The 15,005-nt window shown below is 47.8% G+C and overlaps 1 protein-coding gene across 4 annotated transcripts in view; it reads left to right on the plus strand.

The window, feature by feature from the left end:
- The window catches only part of ARMC9 (armadillo repeat containing 9), a 143,821-nt gene that overhangs the window by 52,169 nt on the left and 76,647 nt on the right, over window positions 1-15,005 (plus strand). For all 4 annotated transcript variants that reach the window (XM_027875238.1, XM_027875240.1, XM_027875239.1 and 1 more), the window contains 3 exons: window positions 4,915-4,949; window positions 12,627-12,738; window positions 14,166-14,258. In XM_027875238.1, coding sequence (XP_027731039.1) covers window positions 4,915-4,949; window positions 12,627-12,738; window positions 14,166-14,258 — 240 coding nt within the window. The remainder of the gene's footprint in view (window positions 1-4,914; window positions 4,950-12,626; window positions 12,739-14,165; window positions 14,259-15,005) is intronic.

Genomic DNA, 15,005 nt, shown 5'->3' on the forward strand with positions numbered 1-15,005 from the left:
AATTTAATGTAATCAAAATTACCTATCTTGCATTTCATAATGTTCTCTATCTCCTGTTTGGTCATAAATTCTTCTGCTCTTCATAAATCTGACAGGTAAGCTATTCCTTGCTCTCCCAGTTTGCTTACAGTATCAGCCTTTATATCTAAATCATCAACCCATTTTGACTTTATTTTGGTATGTGGTGTAAGATTTTGGTCTATGTCAACTTTTTGCCATGCTCTTTTCCAGTTTTCCCAGCAGTTTTTGTCAAATAGTGAGTTCTTATCAGGATTTTATTCTTGAGTAGCCCTCATCCCTCCTGGCTGATGTCTTCCGCAGAGCCCTTTGAGATTCTTGCTCTCCAGGTCCAGGGGGCATGTCAGAGCAGCCCTGACTTTCCTCTGGAGGAGGGGGCAGTTATGGCTCTTTAAACGCTCCCTCCCTTTCTGTCACAGTGCTCAGCCTCTCCGGGCTGGTGAGAATTGGATCCAGATCCGAATTCTCCCTTGTTGGTTTCCCGGCCTCTTGGAAGGATGAAGTAAGCCAAGAAGTGCTTTGAGCCTGGCCAGTGTCTGCATGATTGAGGCCGCCATCAGCACACCTGAGCTGTGTGCTAGGCTTAGCCTTGCTTTACAGAAGGCCCCCCTGTTCTCCTTTCTGTCCAGGGGGTATCTGTAGTAGACCCTGACATGCTCAGTCCTCCTCATCCGTCCCTCGATTTTTCACTCAAATGCTTCCTCACTTGACCCAAGGCCACAGAGAATGAGGAATGGAGAGAGCCTGCCTTCCTCAGGTCAGGAGGCCCTGGGTTCAAGACTGTGAGCTGCAGAACTTCATTCATTGGTAGAGGGAGGGGATCTCTCTCCTCACTGTACTTCTCAGTACCAACGTCCAAAAAGAAAACAAAACCAGATACAAGATCCCCTCCCCACTCTCCTCCCTTTCTTTTTCCTCACCAAGTACCTACCTTACTTACCAAACGCCTTGACTCCCCCCTCTTCCACTGTCACCACCACACCAGTCGCCACCTCCTTCCCTTGGCTCTCTCAGGCCTCGGGCTTCGTGCCTCTCGTGGTCCCAGCACAGGGCAGCCGTGGCTTCATGCCACTTGGGAAATACGGCCCCACCATCCTGGAAACTTGAGTCTTCATCATGTGCTAGCAGAAGTAAGGGCATATTCCTGCTGGGTGTCAGCCGTGTTTGCTAAACCCCTGACTGTTTAAGAGAACAACAGACAGATTTCTCCTCGTTTCTAAAAGAAGAATCTAGAGCAGCTTGTGTTTCATACGAAGATTTACCCGGCTCATGAATGACTGATGGCGATTCATGGCCCTGGTCTAGAGCCAGCCAAACGGGCGTTCTATGAAAGAGGGGCCTGGGCCCTGGACCCTGGACCCTGGACCCACAGACTGAGCACCTGATTTCTGAGGAAGAGCACAAGGGAGAATCTGCCCGGCCACAACTGATACCCGTGTGAATAAAGGAATGAAGAAGTATGCATTCCTTGCTTCCTCAGTACCAGGCACTGTTCTCAGCCTTGAGCAAGCAAATACAAAAAAAAGGATTTACATTCTTTCCTTGTAATGGGCGAGGCCAAGCATATAGGGGAGTGGTAGCCTGGGGAGCTCTGAGTTCTGGTCTGGGAGTCACAGAGAGGGAGAGTGGAGCCGTTGGGAAGTGGATGGATGCCCCTGTTCTGGGGCCAGTGGCAAAATTGAGTTGATTTTGGTTCCCTAGTGAAGCTTGAAAGTGTGTGTGGTAGGGAAAAGATTCTTTGCTCCTCCTCTATGCTCTTTGGTCCAGAGCGAGTGTAGGACGGTGGGCAAGAAGATCCCAGGGAATGGTCCGGACCAGGTCTGATCACACAGACCGCCTGGCACAGAGCCCTCCACTTAACCCTCACCAGCCCAAGAGGGGTCACCTTCACCTCAGCTCTCATGGCACCTTCCTTGGTCAAGCAGGAGTCCCCCAACTCTGTGCCTTCCGCCTGTAACCCCTCTAAAGGGCCAGAATCCACACAAGCATCCAGACTGCCGCCCACCTTCCTCTAGCCCAACCTGCTGCCGTGTTTGATTCTGAGGAACAGCTTTCATTCATTCATTCATCAAAATGCTTTTGAAACGGCCCCTATGTGCTAGAAGCTGGAGGAGATAATGAGGTTAGGGCCCAAGTGTGGAGCATAGTAGTGTCCACGTCTGGTATGCTCTGGTACCCAACATAGTTGAGGGGGCTCTGAGGGAAGAGGGACAGGCAGAGGAGGAAACTGAGGCAGACAAGATGAAGAGACTTGTGAATGGGCGGAGGGTGGGGGAGCAAGGAGTGGCATAGCCCTGCTGGAAAGGCAGAGAGAGGGGCAGGTTTGGGACATCCAGACAGGCACACACCTCCAAGGCCTGGGGGAGCGGGGTGGGGGCTCATCGGCTTCTCCCGAGCTAGTTCCCCCACCATGCAGAGACTCCTGTGGGCAAAGGGCTGTGTTAATACAACTCTCCAAATAGTACCCAGACAGCCCCAGGCCTCTCCCAGCTCTGAGATCCTGAAGGTCAATGGCAGGACCCAGAACTGTCCAGGCAGGGGGCTCAGGAACCACCTCCCTATTCTAGACTCACCCATCCCTCAGAACCAGGTCTGCGGTGAGCACTGGGCCTCAGTCGCCTTTAGCTAGGCTTTTACCCTGAACTCTGGTCACTCACTTAACAACCAGCTCAATCCCAAACCCCTACTAAGTGGGGTCAGGATCATGTACTGCCTCCTATCTGTAAAATGGGATGACACACAGAGGGTGCATCTCTTGGGAGAGTTGAAAGGAATTATTTGTAGCCTCACTAGAGCCTGAGTAGAGCTCTGGGCAGTGATGGCCACCAGGGGGCGCACCTGACTGTCCAGTCTTTGTAACTTTCAAAGCCTGACCTAAACCCTGCAAGAGAGAGGCCAGGTGGTCCCTCGTGAACTGAGGCCAAGGTCAGAGCCCCAGGATGGCCGTCCTCAAGTGTCTGACGTATGGAGACAGGATGGACCTTTTCCTGCAAAACCTGCCAGGGGCAAATGGAGGCAGGATGGCCCAAAAAGCTGCCAGTGGTGAGGGCTGCCCCGAGCTGGCATGGGCAGGGTTCCCCGCTGTCACTGGCGGGTTTCAGGCAAAGCCTGGCTGATCGTTAGGGCTGATGTAGGAGGTTCCTGTCTGGATTCTGACTGGACCTTGGAGGGCCTTTTCAAACTCCAAAGTTCCGTGAAATGAAAGAGTGAGTGAACAATGTGCTAGAGACTGTGAAATGCTGCCTGGATGTCAGCGGGTTTTTAAAAACCTCGTTCCTCTCGAGCCCCTTTCCGTTGCCTTTTCTCACCAAGCTCCAAACGTGCTCAGGGTCTGAGAGTCCTGAGAAAGTTGATCAATAGTCCGTCAAACTTGTCCCATCCCACCCCTTCCCTTCGCAGCCAAAACTTCTTTCAAGAAGTTGTCTGTCTCTAAAGGGGAAGGGAATGAGCATTCAAGAAGTGCCCGCTGTGTGCCAAGCACATGCCAAGTGTAACTGTCGTCTCATTTGGTCCTTACCACAACCTTTGTAGGCAGGTACAGTTATCTCCATTTTTCATTTGAGGGAAACTAAGGCAGCCAGCACTGGCTAGTAAGCGCCCGAGACTCTATTTTTATTCTTCCAGGCCCAGCCCCTGGGGTGTTCCACTGCTTTACCTCCCTCTCTCTCATCTACCCCTTTTAGTCTGGCCCCTCCCTTGCTCAGGCTACAAAAATTTCCCTCCCCAAAGTCTCCTAGTGACTGCTCAGCCCCAAATCCACCGGCTTCTTTGCCAGGCCTCCTCTTTGACTGGTCTGCAGCATTCCGTGCTGTCAGTAACCTCCTTCAGATGATTTTCTCTTCCTTTGGGGAGCCACGATGCCATGTTCTTCTGACCTTTTCTGTTGCCATTCCTTCTTCTTTGTCTTGGCCTCTCCCGGGCCCCGTAAGGTCACTTCTCTTTGTTCATTCTCTCACTTGGCATTATCAGTCACAACAGTCCATCTCAGCCTATGGGCCTTGCATCACATCATTCTGATGCCTGAAATACTGCCTTCATCCTACCTGCCGAATTCCATTTATCATCTCAAATACAATCTTTTCCACGAAGTCTTCCTGAATCCCCTATCAATATAAACTTCTCCTACGTCAGGTCTCCTATAGCACTTTGCTTGTACCTCTCTTATACACTGATGATGTTTTATTATTATTATTATTATTTGTGTGTGTGTAATAAATATATCCTTACTAGCCAGTAAACACCACACCACACCACACCCCCCCAAAGTCAGGGCCGTGCCTCGTCTAAACTCTGTGTCTCCCTCAGCACCACATGCAGGGCTCTGGCTGCATGCAATAGAGGCCTAATAGATATTTGTTGTAGTGATTTAAAATATTTGTAGTTTTATTCTCAAACTTTGAGATGCTACAAAGGTGTCTAGTAATAGCAATACACAGAAATAAGATACGATACACTTGATTTGATAGAGTAAAGCTCTTACCTCTCTCTAAAAGCTCAGGAAGATTGGGGGAAAAGAACAGATTCAAATCCAAATCCGTGTGCCAGCTACAGATTCACTTCTTCTTTCATATCAAACTGGAGTTTGCAAAAGACGCATTTCATTAGGGGGACTACAGACTGATGGACATAACTCATGGAGTCCCTTACCTCCTTGTATGGTTCCCCTCCAGCGATAATCCTTGAATTAGGAGAATCCTCTTGGAGGGGATGTCTGGCAGCCTGATGGAGGAGAAGAGCGGTTCCCTGGTTTGCTGACTGTCCGGGCTGTCCAGAGTCTTAGTGGAGTTTTTTAAGTTACTGAAGCTTAAAGTCCCACTCTGTCCTTTGGGACGCCCTGTATTTATTTCATTTGTATTCACGTTAACCTGCTCTCTTTCTTCTGTTGTTTCTTCCCAGGCTTCCACCATGTTAAGAGCCTCCTTGGCACCTGTGTAAGTATTTATTTCCCAAACTTTTCCTGAGTGGTTTTATTAAGGGAGACTCTGTGTAAAAACGGACCGTGAGGCTCCCTGAAGAGTGGAGGCAATAAGCCCACCCCTGCCTCTGTGTCTCAGCCTCAGTGCGCTGTTCTTTCCTTTCACAACTTGCAGGAACGCCTGTGGTCCCATTGCACAAGCCAACCTGTGTGGGCGGGGTCTGCTTGGGTGGCTCTTTGTGCCCCGTGCTAGCTCAATGGTGGGGTGAGAAAGCGTGGGGATGACAGGTGTGGGGCCAGGCGCCCCGGCACCTCTGTGTCAGTGACCTTCCAAGCGGCCCGTGGGGGGGCAGTGAAGTCGCTGGTTGGGTTTTCATTCTATCCCAGCGCCTTGCATGATGTGTAGCACACATAGGCATTTCAGAAACACTCACTGATGGATTGATTGCTCCCTGGACATGGTTAGTGTTTGAGTGGACGATCTCTTCGCACACTGACTGCAGAAAGCGGAGTCTGTGAAGTTTCCTCTGAGCCCTTGATCTGGAGAAGGAGGAATTAGACTCAGTCTGTAGCCCCAGAGAGAGCAGTCAGTGCCCCAAATGCTAGCTCTCTTTGGGCCGGTTTAGGTAAAAAGAAGGACTTCCTAAGGATTAGAGGTGTCCACCTGCAGAGCCTCACAGGGCAAGGCCGGGCGACTGGCTGCCCATTCAGAGTCTGCAGCCTGGCAGACTGAGGCATCTCTGTGTAATCCCTTGTTGGATGTTAGTAATGGGAGAGTCATCCAACCAAGCTAGCTCTTCTTATGTCTTTCAAGGAATCTTGTGTAATTCTGACGTATGCCTGTGAGATACTGTGTTGGAAGAGAAGCCCTTAGGCGGCCTTGGGCTCCAGTGAGACAATAGTCAGTGCCCAGCAGCATAAAGAGACCTTGTGTCCTTCTCTCTGGTGGGTGATGGCGAAGACGGGGACTCTGGCTGGGGAGACCCTTTGCCAGCACCCTGGGCACGTCCCTGTCAAGGATGCCCTTCCTCGAGTGGGGTTGTGCTTATGAGGAGCCGTCCGGGCGGGAATGCAGGCTGAGGGGATGGTTGTGGATGCCTCCTCCGGGTCACCTCTCTGGGGCGTTGGCAAAGTCAGAGACTTTTCTCACCCCTCCGCCTCGTTAGCCTCATGTGTCCTGATCGTCGCAGAGCCACCTCAGTGAGACCCATAACCACGCAACAGGATTCAGCCTGATGTTCTTCACAGGAAAAGCCAAGCAGACACATGTGCACGCGTGTGTACACATGCATCTGCACACGTGTGTACACGTACGTCTTTAATGGATGCAGCAGGGCAGCGGCACCCCGGGTCCAAGAGAGGGAGGAGAAAAGGCCACATTGTCTTTGGGGAATTGCCACGGTCTTTGGATGAACCCAGGTTTTTCCCCAAAGCCGCCTTCTCTTTTATCACGAATCTGCTTTCTGTGTCGCACCTTTCCAAGTCATGGAACAAAACGGTCTCCAGAGCACCAAAGGTGAGGCTCACACACGGGCCAGTGGACAAGAGTGGGCTAGGCAGGAGAAGGCTGCTGCGTGTAACCGTCAGTCAGTCAACAAGCATTTTAAAAGCAGCTGTTCTGCCTAGCCCAGGCACTGTGCTGGGCACTAAGGAGGCCAAGGCAAGGATGAAGCAGTTTCTGCCCTCAAGAATCTTACTCTCTTGGGGCAGCTAGGTGGCGTAGTGGATAGAGCACCGGCCCTGGAGTCAGGAGGACCTGAGTTCAAATCTGGCCTCAGACACATGACACTTACTAGCTGTGTGACTCTGGGCAAGTCACTTAACCCCAATTGCCTCACACACACACAAAAAAAACCAGAAAACAATCTGACCCTCTCTTGGAAGAGAAAACAAGTACACACAATAGTGTGGACAAAACAAGTGAGGGTCAGTCCAAGGTCCTTTTTGTGAGGGGGCAGGAGCAGCCCCCCCCCCCCCCCCCCCCGTTTCAGGAAAGGCCTCCTAGAGGAGGAGGTACTTCGGCTGAGCCTGGAGGGCATGAGAGAGTCTGAGGGGGGAGGGGAGGAAGGAGTCTAGTCAGGGTGTGGGCACAGCCTGGGCAAAGGTGTGGCAGAGGGAAAAAGGAATGTCATGTGAGAGGAGAGATAAAAAGGTTAGTTCAGTTGGACTATCATCACAATAGCTAGGGTTTCTACGGCCCTTTAAAGCTGGCGAAGCACTTTATAGGTGTGAGTTCATTTAATCCACACAACAACCTTGAGAGGTAGGTACTATTATTGTCACCTCCATTTTACAGATGAAAAACTGAGGCTGAGAAAGATTAGGTGACTTGCTTAGGGTCACACAGCTAATAAGTGTCTGAACCAGGATTTGAACTCAAGTCATTCCTGCCTCTAAGTCCAGCCCCATCTAGTCCACAGGCGCAACCCTACTAAGCTTCCTGTGAATTTTTTTAAAATAATATTTTATTTTTTCCAATCACATGTAAGGACAATTTTTAACATTCTTTTTTTTTTTTTTTAAGTTGAGTTCAAATTTTTCTCCCTCCTTTTCTCCTCCCTAAAAGGATAAACAATTTGATATAGGTTTTGTATGTGCAGTCATATAAAACATTTCCATATTAGTCATATTGTGAAAGAGAAACAAACCAAAAGGAAAAAACCACGAAAAAAATAAAGAAAGTGAAAATAGTCTGCTTCAATCTGCATTCAGTTTCCAGTAATTCTTTCTCTGGATGTGGATGGCATTTTCCATCATGATTCCTCTGGAATTGTCTTCGATTATTGCATTGCTGAGAAGAGCTGAGTCATTCAGAATCGATCATCACACAGTTTTTCTGTTACTATGTACAATGTTCTGGTTCTGCTCATTTCACTTTGCTCGTGTAAGTCTTTCCAGGCTTTTCTGAAATCTGCCTGCTCATCATTTCTCATTGCACAGTAGTTCAACCATTCCCCAATTCGTGGGCATCCCCCCAATATCCGATGTTTTGCTACCACAAAAAGAGCTGCTATAAATAGTTTTATACATGTGGGTCCTTTTCCCCTTTTTTATGATCTCTGACATAAAGACCTAATACTATAATCCTGGATCAAAGGTTATGTACAGTTTTATAGTCCTTTGAGCGTAGTTCCAAATTGCTTCCCAGAATGCTTGGATCATTATTTTGTAATTCTACCAGCAATACATTAGTGTCCCAATTTTCCCGTATCCTCTCCAACATTTATCATTTTCTTTTCTGTCTTATTAGCCAGTCTGATCGGTGTGAGGTGTTAGCTCAGAGTTGTTTTAATTTACATTTCTCTAATCAATAGTGATTTAGAATATTTTTATATGACTATAGAGAGCTTTGATGTCTTCATCTGAAACACCCTGTTCATATCCATTGACTATTTATCAATTGGAGAATGACTTGTATTCTTATAAATATGACTCAGTTCTCTATATATTTGAGAAATGAGGCCTTTATCAGAGACACTTACAAAAATTGTTTCCCAGCTTTTTGCTTTCCTTCTAATCTTGGTTGCATTGGTTCTGTTTCTACAAAATTTTTTTAGTTTAATCAGAATTATCCATTTTACATCTCATAATGCTCTCTATTTCATTTGGTCAAAAATTCTTCCCTTCTCCTTATATCTGACAGGTAAACTATTTCTTGCTCTCCTAATTTGTCTATGATATCACCTTTCAAGTCTAAATCATGTACTCAGGTTGACCTTAACTTGGTATGCAATGTAAGATGTTGGTCTATACCTAGTTTCTGCCATACTGTTTTCTAGTTTTCCCAATAGTTTTTGTCACAGTGAGTTCTTATCCCAGAGCCTGGGGTCTTTGGGTTTATCAAACACTAGGTTACTATGGTCATTTAGTACTGTGTCTTGTGTACCTAATTTATTCCCCTGGTCCACCTCTCTATTTCTTAGCTGATGCTGATAGTTTTGATGATGATTGCTGCTTAATCATACAGTTTGAGATCTGGTACCTGCCTATGAATTAAAGGGTAGTCATGTAGAATGTTCCTGGGCCCTGCAGAATAAGGCTCTAAGGAAGGCTGGGACCAGGCTAAGGGCTTTAAATGCTTATCAGAGATACTCAGGGCTGACTTGGACTTTGGACTTATTGAACAGTGAAGTGACGTAATCAGACTGGCATGTATCTGTGGACAACGTGCACAGGGAGGGATTTAGGAGAGGGCTTCTGAAATAGGGAGGGAAGAGGGAAAGAAGATGTGACCTAGGTGGCCATGGGGACAAATACAAGACATGTTGTAGCGATAGAAACTGCAGGATTTGGAGTGAGCAGCGGAGGGTTGCTCTGAGATGGGGTGGGGACTGAACGATGGTGATGAAGGTCAGATTTACAGATAAGAGACTTAAAGGATTCAATCAAAGAAAAACAAGAGGAGCTGGTCCCAGGAGCAAATTAATGGGCAGCCCGTGTGCTCCATTTGTGTCCATCTCATGTCAAGACAAAGGAGGGTAGGCGTCCAGCATGTTGGCTGGACCCCCCCCATGTCACCCCACCCCCTGATCACACGAATAATTTGGCTAACCTATGAGAAAACATGAATAAGAGTTACCCAGAATAGGCAACTGTAGATGGGAGAGAGAATACCCACGTGGATAGGAGCCCAGATTCATTGATCTGTTAGAAATTGTGGGTTGTGCCTCTACCATGCTTCTGGACTCAATGACTCTGTGAACAGACATTGTTCTCTTTGAAATAATCCTCATGGGAGACAAGCCAGAAGCCTTTCCAGTAAGATCTGGGGAGAAGCAAGGGTGTCCATCATCACCATTACGGTCAGTTTTGTGCAAGGAATGCTAGCAATAGCTATAAGACAAGAAAAAGAAATGGAAGAAATCATGGCATCGGCCATTAGGAAACACAAGTATCACTTTTTGCTGACAGTATGATAGTTTACTTAGAAAACCCTAGAGAATCAACTAAAAAACTAATTGAAACAATTAACATCAGTGGACTTGCAGGATATAAAATAAACCCATAGAAATCATCAGCCTTTTTATAGATTACCAACAAAATCTGGCAGGAAGAAATAGAAAAATTCCATTTAAAATAACTGTGGACAGTATAAAATGCTTGGGAATCTACCTACTAAGACACATGCCAGAACTACATAAACACAATTATGAGACACTCTTTACACAACTACAGATCTAAATAATTGAAGAAATATTAATTGCTCATGGTGGACTGAACTGATATAATAAAAAATGAGAATAATACATAAATTAATTTTCTTATTCAATGCCAAACTACCAAAGAATTACTTTATAAAGCTAGAAAAAATAACAAAATTCATCTGGAAGAACAGAAGGTTAAGAATATCAAGGGAATCAATGAAAAAACAATGAGAAGGAAAGGGGCCTAGGAGTAGCAGATCCCAAACTATATTACAAAGGGGTAATCATCAAAATACTGTTACTGGGTAAGAAATAGACTAATCTGTGGGATATATTAGGTAATCTAGTTAGTGTGTGATAAACTCAAAGATCTCAGCTATTGGGGCAAAAACTCACTTTTTGACAAAAACTTTTGGGAAAACTGGAAAGTAGTCTAACATAAATGAGGCGTTTCATGATCAGGTTAAGATGGGTACATGATTTAGATTGGGGTGGGGAACCTGTGGCCTTGAGGCCACATGTGGCCTTCTAGGTCCTCGGGTGTGGCCCTTTGACTGAGTCCAAGTTTTACAGAGGGGACTTGTTCTGTGAAGTTTGGATTCAGTCAGAGGGCCATACCTGAGGACCTAGAAGGCTACATGTGGCCTCAAGGCAGCAGATTCCCTACCCTGATTTAGACAAAAAGGGTGATAAAAGCAAACAAAGGGAGCGTAAAAGAAATTACCTGTTAGATCCATAGGTAGGGGAGGAATTCACGACCAAACCAGATATTGAGTGGTTCACAGGAATAAAATGGATAATTTTGATTACATAAAACGAAAAAGTTTTTGCACAGACAAAACCAATGCATCTAACTTTATAAGCAAAGCAGGAAATGAGAGGAAATTTTTGTAGCAAGTATCTCTGATAAATTTCTTATTTCTAAAATAATACAAATTTGGCTGTGTATACCCTTTGACCCAGCAGGAGGTCTGTATCCCAAAGAGATCAAAGAAAAAGGAAAAGGACCTAAATGTAGAAAAACATTTATAGCAGCTCTTGTTGTGGTGGCAAAGAATTAGAAACTGAGAAGGAGCCCATTAATTGCGGAATGGCTAAACAAGTTGTGTTATACGATTGTGATGGAAAACCATCGTACTAATGAGAAATGACGAGGGTGGTGATATCCTGGGAAAAACCTGGAAACTGATGCAAAACAGAGCAGAAGCAGGAGACCACTGATACTGGAACAGGAACAGTAATATTGTAATGCTCATCAACTGTGAAAGAGTTAGTAATTCTGAGCAACACAGTGATCTACCCCAATTCCAAAGGACTCGTGATGAAACATGCTGCCCACCTCCTGATAAACTCAGAGAACAAATTTTTTAAGATTTTATTTTTAATTCAGGGTACAAATTGAAGCATATTTTCTTCTCTCCATTCTTCCCTTGCACGTGATTATACATTTTTGAAATAGGCTTTGTTTTTCTTACTTCCTAAATAGGTGGAGAAGGGAGAGGAAGAGAATTTGGAAAACAGAATTTAAAAAATAATATGAGAGACCAAAAGAATTTTTTAAAATCCCCATGGAAGGCAATATACCTTTCCAGTAAGATATGTTTTACAATATGTTAACATTATTCAAAATGTTTCTGGAGCTCTTTGCTCCCTCCCTGAGTTGAAAAGTGGACCTTGTTGTTTCTGAAGGGGCAGATCTGTGCCAGTCACCATATGATCGATCACTGGAGGCCATGGCCAGGCATTTCAGGAGATGGGAAAGTATCAGAAAGGTCAGCTTTTGAACCATCCTCTCCCTGTATCAGCAGTCAGTCAACATTTTCAAGTTATGATGGGTAGATAGAGTGCTGACCGTGGAGTCAGGAAGATTGAATTCAGGTACTGCCTCAGATACTAGTTGTATGACCCTGGACAGATCACTCAGATGCTGCCTGCCTCAGTTTCCTCCCCTGTGCAATGGGGATAATAATAGTATGTTTCTCCCAGGATTGTTTTGCTCATCTGAGTGAGATAACATTTGTGAAGTGCTCCGTCTGCTAGTTATTATTGTTGGTAGAGACCAGTGAAGCTGCCCAGGTCTGCGGCCCCTTCTGTTCTGTAGGACCAACCATGAGCTGCGGCTGGTAACAGTGTGGGGCCTGGGGTTTAGGAGGGACAGTGATAAGCTGGAGAGGACCCAGCGGAGGGCAGCCAGGCCGGGCAGGGCCTTGAGTCCACGTCACAGGAGGATGGAGGCTTAGCCAGGAGAAGAGAAGATGGCTGAGGCAGAAGGGTCAGCGTGGTTTCTGAAGGGCTGCTTTGTGGAGGAGGGATTCAGCGTGTCCTGTTTGGTCTCAGTGTGGGGGAAAGAGTACAAGGGCTGATCCAGTTCAGGCCTGACCAGGGGAACGCTTCCTCCCAGGTAAGGGGGAGTCTTGGAGCAGAGGCTGAATGGCCCCGAAGCGGCGATGTTGGAGGGCCAGGTGCCCACCACCAGCCCTCCCCCTTGAAATGCAGGGATCACTAACCAAGGCCACTTTTTCCTTTTCCTTCCATCTTGTGTTGAGCAGGAAGCTGAAGGAAATCCCACTGCTGCCCTCCCTGGATTATGAGAAACTGAAGAAAGATCTGACCTTTGGGAACGACCGATTGAAGGCCTTTTTGCTGCAGGCTCTGCGATGGGTAGGTGCACACTGGGCCCTGGAGCCAGAAAGGAGCAGGCCTCTTCCTGGTCCTCACTGGGCCCATGTCTTTAAAGTGGGCGTGTGGTTTTCTCCTGCCAGTTGACAGGAGCTAACTCGTGGTAGAAAATAGAAAGCAGTGAATGCCCTTTTGGAAATGAATCTTGATGACCCTTCAGTTATTAAGTGCCTTCTGTATAGAAAGCCCCCTGCTAATAGCACATAGATGCCATAGGGCCAGAAGACCCCCTACCAGCCAGCGGTGCATTTACTGTCCCCAGGTCACTTGAGGCTGGAAGGGGCAGCCACTGGCAGGCTTTGTCTCCTTAGGGACTTTTCCTGCAGTTAGAGACCATTGTGGCCAGGGGCCCGTGGGTGCTGGTGCTCTCTGCACCTAAGGCTGATGTTTCAACTTTGAAGGTGCCATTGAAAGGAAACCTTCCTTGTGAGACAGTTCAAGGCTTTCCACAGCCCAGACCCGGCCTACTCTTTCAGCACCAGCTTCTGGTAGATAAATCGTAGAAAGCTGCTGTCTGGCCAGATGTTGGGGGGTGGGGGAGAGAGAGGGAGGAAAGATAACACATAAGGGGAGCTAGGCAGGGAGGGGAACAGCCTGGAGATAGAGGCCTGAATCCCAGTATCATCATCATAACAACCAGAACGATAATATGACTAGTCTTTACATAATGCTTTAAGGTTGGCAAACATATAAACATTATCCCATTTCATCCTTACAACCCTGGGACGTAGGTGCAATTGTCATCCCCATTTTACAGATGAGGAACTGAGGCAGATAACCGTAAAGTGACTTGCCCAGGGTCACTCAGCTAGTAAGTGCTAGAAGTCAGATTTGAACTCAGGTCTCCTTGACCCCAGGTTCATTGCTCTCTTGACTGTGTCACAGCTGCCTCTAAGATAAGGGGAAAACCATCAGACCTAGGAGTCCAGGGGCATGGTCCAAGCTTCTGATGGGGAGAGGGAGAGGACGGAGGCCAAGTAGAGGCCATGGAGGTGGAGATGCCAGGGAGTGGGATGCAGGCCTGGAGCCTGGCATCCTGGTACTCTGTGCACACTTGATTCCAAGCAGTCTGGCTTCTCACCGTCCTCGGAACACACGTGGCGGGCACTTCCCTGCTTCGCCGTTGCGTGTCCCCTCCCTCCCAGCCCCAGTGGCCCTGGTGCTCCCTCCCTGGCTGCCTGGTGATGGCTCTCTTGGTTTTTCTGTGGAACATGGGGCCCTGTTAGAGTGCAAGCTCCTTGAGGGTAGACGTTTCTCTTTCATCTTTGCCCCCCGCCAAGCCTGCCTAGCACACAGTAGGCACCTAATAAGTGCATAGTGATTGATTTTTTTCCCTCTGGCCTAGGCCCTTTCCACCATGTGAACGAATGACTTTTGGATTTGTCCTTTCTTCTTCTCTTCCTTGCTAGCGTCTGACCACGTCTCATCCTGGAGAACAAAGGGAGACCGTGCTGCAGGCCTACATCAGCAACGACCTGCTGGACTGTCAGAGCAGCTGCCAGGTGTGTGCGACCCCCTGCTGGCGGCCCTGCTCAGGCCTCCTCGTTATGAGCGCTCGTCTGAGGGCCCAGCACCCGCAGCGGCTTTAGAGTGCAGCTCTTGGACCAGCTTTTAACAGGGTCTGTGCGTAAGGAGTGTAGAATCTCAGTGGCTCGGTGGGGCAGAGACCATGGCCAGAGCCTGGACCGCAACTTCGGGCCCCTGTTTATCCTCCGGCCTGCTCTCTCTCAGCTGGGAGTGTGTGAATGGCGGGTGAGCAAGAGTGCGTTGGTCCGGGGGTCTGCGTCAGAGAACTCTGTTGCTCCCACTTGAGAAAGACAGGCCTGGGCTGGGCCCTGGCAGCTCAGGTACTACAAGGTATTTGGCCTTAATTAGGCCTGAACTGTACCACCTGCAGTGAGTGGAGAGGAGGCAGCTACAGAGAGGCCCAGACGACTCCGTTAGGGGAGGGCTGTCCCAGTGAGGAGATGCCCTCTGGCAACACCGGTCAGCAGCTGCTCTGCTGGGCACGTTCAGAGGTGAAGTGCCATGCCTGGGCCACTGAGCTTGTGTGAGTGTGTGTGTGTCTGTGTATCTGTGTGTGTCTGTGTCTGTGTGTGTCTGTGTCCGTGTGTGTCTGTGAGTGTCTATGTGTCTGTATGTGTGTGTCTGTGTGTCTGCGCATCTGTGTGCGTCTGTGTCTGTGAGTGTCTGTGTGTCTGTATGTGTGTGTCTGTGCATCTGTGTGTCTGTATGTATGTCTGTGCATC

The sequence above is a fragment of the Vombatus ursinus genome, unplaced genomic scaffold (assembly GCF_900497805.2).
Source record: "Vombatus ursinus unplaced genomic scaffold, bare-nosed wombat genome assembly UNPS02014808.1, whole genome shotgun sequence".
Classification (NCBI taxonomy): Eukaryota; Metazoa; Chordata; class Mammalia; order Diprotodontia; family Vombatidae; genus Vombatus; species Vombatus ursinus.